The 11,526-nt window shown below is 54.6% G+C and overlaps 1 protein-coding gene and 1 gene segment (V, D, J or C); one reads left to right on the plus strand and one right to left on the minus strand.

The window, feature by feature from the left end:
• Positions 1-2,405: 2,405 nt before the first annotated feature.
• On the plus strand, positions 2,406-3,026 carry LOC141474935 (feather keratin Cos2-3-like). Its single transcript, XM_074163046.1, has 2 exons — positions 2,406-2,695; positions 2,927-3,026. The coding sequence occupies exons 1-2, from the start codon at positions 2,406-2,408 to the stop codon at positions 3,024-3,026; spliced, it is 390 nt and encodes a 129-aa protein (XP_074019147.1).
• A 3,040-nt stretch (positions 3,027-6,066) lies between these two features.
• LOC141474936 (immunoglobulin lambda variable 1-47-like) lies at positions 6,067-9,283 on the minus strand. The segment is given in 4 exon segments: positions 6,067-6,322; positions 6,473-6,495; positions 8,081-8,376; positions 9,232-9,283. Coding segments are annotated over 4 exon segments (627 nt in total).
• Positions 9,284-11,526: the final 2,243 nt, after the last annotated feature.

The following is an 11,526-nucleotide window of genomic DNA, read 5'->3' on the forward strand; positions in this document are numbered from 1 at the left end:
CTGGGCTTTGCCCCACTGGTCACAACTCTTTCTGCCTGATGGTCCAGCTGATTTTCCTCTCCCCTTATCATTCCCTAATCCATTTATCACCAATTTGGCTATGAAGGAAGTAGGAGAGAGGTGTCAAACATCTTACTCAACTATAGGTACACAGGTGGCCTTCCTCTCCCTTCTCCACAGTGCCTGTAACCTCCTGAGAAAGCAATAAGCTTGGCCATCAGCTTCTCAGCTCAGAAGCACCTCCATGGAGAGGGAAACCAGCCCTGGCTGAGCTCTCCCAGCAGAGCTCCCTGACGCTGATCTCTATGGGGTCACTGGAGGGAAGTGGAAGAGGCCTCAGCTGCCTTATCTCCAAGCTGGACCTGAGTCCAGGCAGACAAACCTTCAGGCAGGGATATGGACTCAGGAACTTTCTAGACTGTGCACAGCCCATGTTAGAATGAGGGTCTCTTCTGGACATCTCTGCAGGACAGCAGTTAGGTTTGGAGGAGTGTGTCCTTGGATCCAATGTCCGTTCCCTCGCAAGGGCAGTTGCTGGGAACTCAGATGGAGATTCCAGTATGGGACATGAACATTCTGGGCATGAACATCAGAGCTGTCATCAGTTCTTTGGTGTTTCCTGTGAAATACAGAGAGTCTGTTCTTCCACTCACAGCACAGTGATATCAGACTCTGTGTTCCTTTCATTCAGTACCTGTTTGGGACAAGGTCTCAGCCCCTGCCTGGCCCAGCACCAGGCCTGTGAAGAGCACAAGTCCATTTGGCATTGGCTTGGGCATGAGTGAGGGCTCTGTCCCACTCCAGGCACAGTCAACGGTACTCTGGAAGCGAATCCACTCAGGGATGGGCAGCACGAGGTGGGCAGGATTCCTCAGCCTTTCTCCTTGCCCAGAAAGCAATCCCCATCCTCTGAACTTTCTAGTGCTGGGGAGAGCAGCTGTGTCCTGGCCTGGAGAGGCAGGGAGTGGGGACTGCCAGCCATGCTGAGGAGCTCCCAATACTCTGGTCCTCTGAATTCAACTAAGGATCCAAGTTGGAGTGAATCCATCCTTGCTGTGGCCTGAAATGGGCGGCAGCAGAGTGTGATCTCTGCAGGGGCAGGAGAAGGAGGGCTCAGGAGGCAGGGGCTGCATTTCAGGGCCTCTTCTCTGGACAGATCTCCAGGGGGCTGGTGCCAACACCACTCAGCTGCACTTGGGCTCCTGCTGACCCTGGGAAGCTGCTGCTCTGTGGTGCCCATGGACAGAGCAGTGGACAGAATCCCTGCCATAACCAGCACATTCCCTCATGAGGAGGGAAACACAAGGACACAGACACACAGGCTCAGGCACACCGGCATGGAATCAGGCACAAATTTTTGCTCTTGTGTGCATTCACGAAACCCTGGCTGCTTACAATACAGACAAGACAAAAAGACACATAAGAAAACCATAAATCATGGGAGTCAGTGAGGACCTTTGGGAACTGTGCAGTGTTAGGCAGTGTGGGGTTAAAAATCAACAGCACAACATCCATGGAAGCAACAGCAAATGACCATCGGGGTGAGCTGAGAGGGGAGGGAAAGGGATGGGCATGATACTTCCTCATGCAAGCGAGTCATTCAGCATCCAGCTGAGGATGGCTGGAGCTTCTTCCTGAGAACATGACTTCAAGCAGCTCCACTAGAGTGACCCAGGCTGATGTCACTTGCCCGCTCTGGACCCATCCAGTATTTGAGCTGAGTCTTCTGTCTGCACTGCTGCATTCCTGCCCTGGAAATCCTGGGGCCTTTCATCCCAGCGATCACAGGAAGCCTTCACTGGGAAATATTCACAGCACAAGCCTGGAAATGAAAAGGCAGCAGTGTTGGAAACTAAAGCACAGCCCATATCATTAGCTGCAATGGTTTGCATTCAAGATGAGCTTGTCAGAAAATTGTTACCTCTGCAAAGGGCACCTCTGGTCCTGCGGCAATGAAGGGCAGGTATAAAAGCCAGCGCAGGTCCCTAGTCTCTCATCCACTTCTCTGGCCTCCTTCTCTTTGGGAACCAGGTGAGTCTGAAGTTCCTTCTCCTTCTCTTCCAAAGTGAGATCTCTCCTTGATGGACCTTTCAGCTGATATTGCTCTCTCCTGATGGTTTACATCTTCTTGTCATGATAGAAGGAAGCAGGGAGAGGGTCTGCTTAGAGAGAATCTGAGATTTGGATGAAGGGGCTTTTGGTTTAGATGTTAGGGGACACCGTCCTTGGGCCAGGCTGCTCTTTGTAGGGTGATGAAGCCTGTGAGTCTCCTGCCTGAGCTTCCAGTTCCCCACTCAGTAGTGGTCTTGGCTCCTTTGTGACACGGTAACCAGGCTGCTCCTTACCCACTCTTGTGCTCTGCTTCCTCCCTTCTTCTCTCCCAGGTGCACCTCCAACCCCAAGACATGTCCTGCTACAACCAGTGCCTGCCCTGCCGGCCCTGTGGCCCAACCCCACTGGCCAACAGCTGCAACAAGCCCTGTGTCAGGCAGTGCCAGAACTCCACCGTCGTCATTGAGCCCTCCCCCGTGGTGGTGACCCTGCCCGGCCCCATCCTCAGCTCCTTCCCTCAGAACACTGTGGTGGGATCCTCCACCTCTGCTGCTGTTGGCAGCATCCTCAGCTCTTCAGGGGTGCCCATCACCTCTGGGTGCTGTGACCTCTCTGGCATTTCCAGCCGCTACTATGGCAGAAGGTCCCTCCTCTGATAAAGATGCTGGGACAGCCCCAGGGAGACACCTTGAGGAACTCAGAACATGGTGCTGGGAAAAGGATTGAGATTTGGGATGTGTTTGCAGTACATCTGAATGGCTTTGCCTTTCTCTCCCTTTTCTTTGTTTGCTTTGGTTCCCCTTGGCAGAAAGGTTACACCAAGAAAGGTCCCACCTGTTGGGGACCATCTGTCTCCTCTCCCTCTATGGGGCAGGCAGACAGCCATCATGCAAGAACTTCTCCACAGTCAAGGACCACAGAGTCTCTGTGACTACCAGGACTACATGAACTGGCGGCCCCCCTACCTGGAGTGACTTTGTTTCCCTCTTTTGACTCATTAAAGTTCTGCTGCATTCAAGTGTGTCCTCCATGTTGTCCTTCCCTCTGTGGACACTCTACAAGCTACCAAAGGAGAAAGTTGTTGCTCTTGGGTGGAATGGTGTGAGGGCTTAAGGAGACCCTTCTGCAGTGACAAAGGAGTGGGAGGTTTGGACACCCTGGAGGGGTTCCTCTCATCATGGCAGATGGCACCATCCCTTGGAGCTGAGGAAGACATCCCAGGCTGCTCTGCTGCCAGTGAACCATCAGGCCTTGCCTGGCTGTGTCTCTGCCCACAAATGTCCAGAAAGGCAGGAGGTCCTGAGGGGGCTGAAGCCCCATGATCTCTTGAGGAAGGTTGTTCCTCTCGCTGCGGCCAGAGCTGCTTTGGGGTGGCATTGGACAAGTGTGGGGATGCAAAGTGCCTTTCTTATGGACTCAAACCAAACAAGCCACTCCTGGTGCAAAACATTTGTTTGATTCGGCTCTCTCTTCTATTTTTATGTGCAACAAATGTTTTCCATTAGGAACCTTGGCTGCAAGAGAAACTCAGCCAGCTCATGGTGACAGAGGAGGCTTCAGGCAGCTCCCTCTTGCTCCAGGCAGTGACACCACCTGCATTGCCTGGAAAACACGAGAGGAAAAAAAGGCCAGCATGTCCCTAAAAACTGGGGAAAATATCAAAAGAATGCATGAGCATTCCCAGGGCAGCCAAACCATGTGTTCAGCTGCTCTGTAAATTAATGTTGCTCCTGCATTTCTCTGCCTTTTGAAGAGAGAGTGAGTCTAGAGACACAGAGAGTGACTGTAGACATCAAGTGAGTGTAGATAGGTCCACTCCTCCATCCCTTCTGATGTCCCAGCCTCAGTGTCTGTAGCCTGAGGGGAGGCTGGCTTGTCCCAGACACACACCCTTCTGCTGCCACATGAGTGTGTCACTGTGGCACTGCTCCCTTTGCAAGGGCAGGGCCTGTTTCCAGACCCTTGAGGACATCAACAAGGTCAGGTGGGAGTTTCCAATGCTGCAGGATTTTCTTTTCCTTCTAATGTGGGAATTCTTTGGGGGGTTGCAGCAATGGGGATAGTTTCTCATTTTCATATTATCCTTCACACACAGACCTGAGACGCGGAGACGCTCTGTGTTTGGGAAGGCCATGACAGCTTTGGCTCCACTGTGGTTTCTCTCTGTCCTACAGTGAGAGAGCAGCTGACTGAACCACTGCCAAACCCTTGAGCTCAGCTAAAGCTGATGGGACTGGCCAGTGACGGATTCCTTCCTTACTTGTAGGGTCTGAGCCTAGAGCTTGCCTAGAGCTCTCTCAAGGGGCTGAGAGCTGGTGTCAGGAGTCCATGTTCTCAGTGGGGTGTGTGCATGATCGTGCTCATGTACATTTTCCTCTGGCTGTGCTCATGTCTGTGGGGAGGCTCAGGGATGTGGTAGGCCTGAGGAGAAGCCATACCAATAAAATCTGAGGAGAAATAGGCTTTGAGTACATCAGCCTTTTCCATGCCATTTGTCACCAGGTCCCCATCCTCACCTAGCAATAAGCTCACTTATACTTAGCCTTCTAAGCACCCCCATCCCAAGGTTAAAGCCCATCTCCATGTCCAAAGAGCTTGAAGACAGATGGATGTCAGGGAGAAAGCTTTTGTGTGGGTGAAGGGGCTGAAGCTGGGCACATTACTCTCCTCAGCTGCATCTCCCCCTCACACCAAGCACAGGTCAGTCTCCCCTCAACCACATTGAAGCCTTGAACACAGGACTTGCAGAAGATGCCTCTGTCAAGTCCAGCACAGTGTTGAGGTCCTGGACAGTGTAGACAGCTGTGCTCATCAGTGGAGACAAAAGTCAAAGGGAAGAAGAAGACAAGCTGATGGGTTTCTTGCCCTGAGTTCTCACTCTGGGGTATCTGCTATTTTAACAAGCCTGGTTATTTACAAGCCTGGTTTGGCTTCTGTATGCTGTAGCCTCCAAAGGGCCCGCCCCAAGTCAGGTTTCTTGGACTCTTCATCATCAAAGACCCTGGGTCTAGATGCAGCTGTGCAAGTCATGCTGGCATGTGCTTCACAGCAGCACAGGCTGGGGAGGCAGGGGTCCAACCTCACCACAGCTCCAGGTGCTCCTGCTGGGCAGGCTGAGCTCAGAGCTCCATGCAAGCAGTGGCAGGGAGGGAACCGCTCCTCAGAGCACCCCCACCTTTCTGTGCACTGCTGCCAGCTGTGGGCACCAGTGTGGGCTCAGTGCACAGAAATAGGCAGCGCTGTCCTGGAGCTCAGCATCCCGCACATGCAGAAACACCTGGGAGGTCTCCACAGACATTACAGAGAAGAATCTCCCTGAATCCACCTGAGGTTTCCCTTTGTACACCCAGAGCAGCATCTGAGGGGACTGGCTCTGGTGCTGCTGGTACCAGAAGATGGAGGGAAGAGAGCTGCTGGTGGAGAAGTTGCAGTGCAGAGTTGCGTTGTGTCCTGCCTGGATGGTCATTTGTGGTGGGAACTGGAGCACAGAGTCCTTTTGGGCATGACCTGTCAAACCAGAGAGGGCTTTCAGCTTTGCTTGCCTCTGGATCTCTCTGTCTGTCACTTCATCAGCTTGCTCACTGTCCCCACTTTCCATCTCACTTTTCCGTGCATCAGAAATGCTGAGCTGTCTGTCCCTGCACACTTCTTTGTGCAGGTTCTTGCCACTTCTAACCCCCCAGATCATCCTGCTTTTCAGCAATGCTCTTTCAGTCTTTCAGTCCACTGATTGTCTCCGTATCTGCCTCTCAGCTATGCTAAATGGTGGTGTCTCCTTCAGCAGCAAAAGTACATTCAGAGGAGTGCTGAGCACCTGCAAATTTAGGGTGAGGTCTTTTTCTTCCTTTGATACCCATTACTCCTGTCGTCTCCCACATTATTTACCATACCCAGCTACACACCCTGCTCTCCCTAAAGAAACGTTCCCAGGTCCCCCATGGAATCAGGACTCATGTCTCCTCCCTTCCACCACCAGCTGGGCAAACTCTTGCCTCATGCTCCCCAGCCTGAAAGTCACACCTCACCAAAATATTCCAGTTCCACCAGGGCGGCCAGGAAAATCAGGACCATGTCACGCTCTCCCTTCATGCAGTGCCAAGGGACCTGCCAGCCCGAGGGACCTGATGCTTGCATCTTCACCTCTTCTTCTGCCTCTGCCAGATCAAAGAGGCCTCCAAACCGCAGCCCAGAGGGTGGAGCAAAACTCCCTCCCTGCTGCTCCAGACGGGCTTCTTTGGGTCTGTCCCCCAGCCTCAAACATAAGAAGGCCCTTGAGAGAGAGAACAGACTCATGGTTTAAGTACTGTCCATCAAAGAGACAGGTAAGCCTTGAAAATTTCTCCTGCCACCCACCACCTGGCCAGCTGCACAGGCCTGCACCCAGCTTTGCAGGCGATGGAAAAGGTATCCCTGCACCCACCTATGTCCACCCTGTCCCTGGAACTGTAAGGATGGAGAGAGGACCAGGCACACACTGAAGTGCCTGCACCCAGGTGTCACACACTCTCTCCCTTCTCCTATGGCCATAAAGGAGGAACGTGATGAGAAACATCTTTGTTAAGAGCATCTGCTGCAGAAACTATCCACACAGGGACAGACACACTCCCTCACTCTGGAAGGGGGAGGACACAGCAACACAGCTCTCTGTTTTACAGGCAGTTTCTCTGTGTCCCTTCCCCTTCCCACATTACCCACAGCCTTCAGCTGCTTGTCCCACCCTGGTCCCCAGAACCTCAATACACAGGGTCATCTGGTGTCTGCTGCCTGGATCAGGGCTCCTCTTCCCCTTCTCACCCACAGCCTTTCTCACACAGTTGGCAGAGACTGCAGGAGGCAGGTTATTGGCACAGCAGCCCGCATTCACAACCTCGCTCCCACAAGGCCTTCAGGGTCCTGTTGTCCAGTCGAGGCCATGTCAGACAGACGGTGGGCTGCCCTCTGCTCTCCAGTGACTGCAAACCTTCAAGGAATTCCCTTGGAATGTAACTATGGCTGCCACCACAGGCCCCAGCTGAGGCAGGGAAGAGGCTGAGCCTTTCCTCTCTGCCCCGGAAGCCTGTGAACATGGACTGTCACCACTGTCTCAGCTCCTACAACCACACATGCCTCTCTGGGGACTGGCTGGGCCCAGGATTCCATGCCCGGAGGCATCTTTCCAGCTCTCCCCAGGGAGCTTCAGCCCCATAGGGCAACTTAGCAGATCTCTTTATGGCTCCCTCCTCAGGTCTGATGTTGAGCCTCAGAGGTGTCTTTGAACAAGTGCCCAGCTCAACCTTCTCTCCCATCTCCTGGACTTCCCTTCAACACCAAAGGCTCTCAGTCTGAGGATGCAGGTGATCTTACACCCCAAGCTCTATATCCCGATCACCAGGCACTGTGGGATACACTTGAAGGCATCTCCTTCTTGTGTAGGTGTCGATGTAGAACTGCCAGCTCTACAGGATGCCTTTGCAACTTCAGGAGGACCACCCCAGAAGCAGAGACTGGACCTGGAGGATTCCATTTGTAATTGTGTATCTGAGCCGATTTACAAAGTTACCAGCACGAAACCATTGTGGTTGAGGTTTCAAAGGAAAGGCTTGTATGGGCCGTGTATAAGCTGGGTTTTTCTGTTCTAAGAGTGCCTGGCGTTGTCAGTGGAATGGAAGAGATCCCCAGCCCTTGGCCGTGGCGCAGCAGCAGTGGCCGGTCTGTGGGGCAGGAGCGAGACCTGTCAGGCTGCCCGTGGGCAGGAAAGTCTCTGCCGAGTGAGGGGTAAGAGAGGGTTTCTGCCCGGTGGGGAGCTCCGGAGCCGAGTCGGGGGAACCTAACAGAGGCTGCGGGGTCTGTGGGGCCTGGAGGGTCCCGATGCCGGTGGGTCGGGGGAAGCGCCCCGGGGCGCGGGGCCGGGCGGGGCGAGGCGGTCCCGGCGGGCGGAGCGGCAGCGCCCCCTGGCGGGCCCGCCCGGGGATGTCCCCCCGCCCCCGACACACACGCCCGGCCCCGCCCGCGGCGGTTCCTGCCCGGCCGCAGCCCCGGCTCCTCTCGCCGTGTCTCCCAGGGCGCAGTAATACACCGCCGCGTCCCCGCGCCGGGGCCGGGCGAGCCACAGGGCGCTGGACCGGCGGTCTGCCGCCACCCGCAGCCACCCCGGCGGGGACCGCAGCTCTTTGGAATCTTTGAGACTGCTCACGAGGAATGCAGGTCCTCGGCCCGGGAGCTGACGGTACCAGAGGATGAAATCCGTGGTCTTTTTGTTGGGGTGTGAGCAGTTGATGCTGATGGCGGTGCCCTCGGTGGTCTCTGCCGACGGCTGCTGCTGCACCTGTGCTCTGCCTGCAGCAACTGGAGAGAAAGGAGAAAGAAAAGGCCAAAGATCACCAAAGGTGACCCAGGTGTGATGACTTTTTTTCAAAGAAAAATGGCCAGGAACGGTGGCAGTGAGACAGAGCCAGACTGGTATTTATGGGACATGTGCCCATCAACAGGGATGGAGAGTGATCATGGTGCCGGTGTGTGGAGTGAGGGGAGCAGTCTGGGAGGAAATATTTAAAATGATGCATGGATAGACAGAATGAAAGCCATGTGCACGGATGGATGGAGGGGTCGTGAGACGGAGAGGAGAAAAGAGTGCGTGACAGTGAAGGATGGATGGCTGAATTCAGAAGAAGAATAAATGGTGAATGCACAGGGGGATGAGTGGATGTATGGTGCCATACAGAAAAGAAAACTTGTGGTTGCAGATATGAAGGAAGGAGAGGAGAGAAGAGAGAGGGGTCTCAGAGTTGGGAGAGAGGTTAGGGATCGTAGATGCATGGAAAGACAGGTCAGAAGATGGGGGGTTGAAGAAAGGAAAAGTAGACAGGGAAAGGGGTTATTACAATAAAGGAGAACAGATTATATTCAGAGCAATAAGAACTGCAGAATGCACAGGGGAAGGAGAAGTGCATTGGAAAATCAGGTGAACATACAAGCGAGCTCGTACTGAAAGAGCTGGTGCAGGAAGAGGGAGAATAGGAAGAGGGGGTTCAGAGGATTTGGAAAGGGGAAGGAGAGATGGCAGAGAGGCAGGAGGGGAAGAGAGACATTGAGGAAGGAGAGAGACATTGAGGAAGGAGAGGGAAGAGTCGGCGCTGGGCTCCCCAGGGAACAGCCCGGGCACAGCCCCGGCCCCCATCCGCCGCCGCCAGCCCCACGCACCCAGGAGCAGCGCGGCCAGCCCCGCCAGCCCTGCGCCCCGGCACCGCCGCATCCCGCCGCTCCGCCGCCCGCGCCTCGCTGCCCCCCGCCAGCCCCGGCTCTCTGCTCCGGCCGCCGCGCCTCCTCTCCGCCCCCTCCTCTCCTCTCCGCCGCCGCCAGCTCCGCCCCGGGGCTCAGCCCTGCGCCGGCGCCGCTCGGGGGCTCGCCCGGCCTGAGAGGGCTCAGGGGCTCCGCACGGGCACCACTTGCGGCAACTGCCAAAGGGACTCTCCCCGTCCTCCTCCAGCAAGGAGAAGCCGGCACAGCGCCAGCTGCAGCCTGGCACAGCAGCAGGGCCTTGGCCCAGGCCATGCACCAGCTTCCCCGAGCTGTCTCCCAGCTCCGGGGCTGGAACCAGCAGCCACGGATTTCCTGCGGGTGGGAGTGATGGGGCTGAGAGCCTCCCTTCAGCTGCCGCTGTGCAGTCCCAGCACAGTGCCCCAAAGCTGTGTTGTGGCAAAGGGAGTGTGAGGACAAGCGTGCCCATGGGTGGCCAGGGGTCAGGGAGAACCAGGAAAGTGTTGGTGGGTGTCACAAAGTCAGGATGTGGGTGAGAAGGGACCTCCAGAGGTCGTCCAGATCTTCCTGCTGCTTGGAACAGCTCCCATTAGATGAGATTGCCCAAAGCCATGCTTGCTTCAGCCTTGAACACCTCAATGGAGACTGCAGAACCTCGCTGGGAAACACCACCTTCTTCTATTTCTTTCTTTTAGCCTGTGCCTGAACTAGAACTCCCCATGTTCCAGCAGCTCTTCCTTGCCTCTGCTCCTGTCCCAGAGCACTTCCAGAGTCTCGGCCACCGTCTCTGTTTCTTTTGAACAGGAAGATCCTGGACCTGCTGGGAACAATTTGGTTAACACAGATCAGCGTCCCACCTTTTCCCTGTGCTTGGGTGTCATCCCCAAACCTAGAGGAAGCACCAACCTTCTCACTGCTCATAGTGTTCATGAAAACATTGGAGTGTTGGTCTTACTGCCAATCCCTGAAAGCCCCCACTAGTATGTGTCTACCAGGTGGGCTCTGCACCACGGGTCACAACTCTTTGTGCCTGCTGGTCCAGACAATTTTAACCCACCTGATCAGTCTCTTACTGAGCCCATTCATCTCCAGTTTGGTCATAAAGGAAGAATGAGAGAGGCTGACAAAGGTCTTGCTAAACTCTAGCTACACACATCTCTTGCCCTTTTCTCGTCCACGGTGCCCTTTACCTCATGAGAAAGCAACGCGCTTTGCCCTCAGATACACTAGAGCCTCAGCTCAGGAGCAGCTCCACAGAGAGGGGAATCAACCCTGGCTGAGCTCTCCCAGCAGAGCTCCCTGACAATGGTGTCCCCAAAGTCATGATAGGGAGGGAGGGAAACCTTGGCTGCACTGTCTCCAAGTTGGACCTGAGTCCAGGCAGACAGGCAATTCAGGAGGGGAGATGGACTCAAGAACTTTACACTCCATCCCTGTAGGACAGCAGCTGAGACACACACAGGCTCAGGCACACCGGCATGGAATCACGCACAGATTTGTGATCCCGTGTGTGCATGTTCGTTGTCACATTCATGTTCCTCTGGTTATGGTTGTGTGTGCATTCATACATACCTGTGTCTGTGTGTGTATGCACTCACGCCTGAGGCAATGCACATGCAAGTGTGAGTGTGCACAAATGGAGTGTGTGTTTGGTCATGTCTGTTCATGAGTGTGTTTGTGTTTTAGCTCATGCACATTCCTTCATGCAGGTGATCACGGATGGGTGTGACCTTGGTCTGCAATTATGAAAGTGTGCGGGCGTAGGTGTGTGTGTGAGTGTGTTCATTCATGTGTTTACATCGCTGTACATGAGTGTGCACGTAACTTTGCAAATACATGTGTGCTAGGAGCATGCATGTGTGTAAGCATGTGTGCTTGAATATCTGTGTGTACATGTTGGTATGGGGGGGGATAGACCTGCCTGTGTCTGCACATGGGCTCCTTTGGTAACACGTGTGCACACACCCCTTTTTTAGTGGACACGTATGAGTTCCTTTTTGGGTACGTGCAAGCTCAGGTTTGTGGTTGTGCCCTAGTGTGTGAGATAGTGCATGCACACCTGTCGGTGTATGTGCATGCCTGTGAGTGTGTATGGGTGTGCATGTGTGTGCACCCTTGAGGGTATGTCAAAGGTCTTGCCAAAGTCAAGGTACACCCCAGCCAGTGCCCCTCCCCTTCCCACAGAGCCTGTCACCTCCTCATAGAAAGCAAGGAGGTTGGTGAGGCATCATTTGCCCT

Source organism: Numenius arquata, chromosome 23 (genome assembly GCF_964106895.1).
Source record: "Numenius arquata chromosome 23, bNumArq3.hap1.1, whole genome shotgun sequence".
NCBI lineage: Eukaryota > Metazoa > Chordata > Aves > Charadriiformes > Scolopacidae > Numenius > Numenius arquata.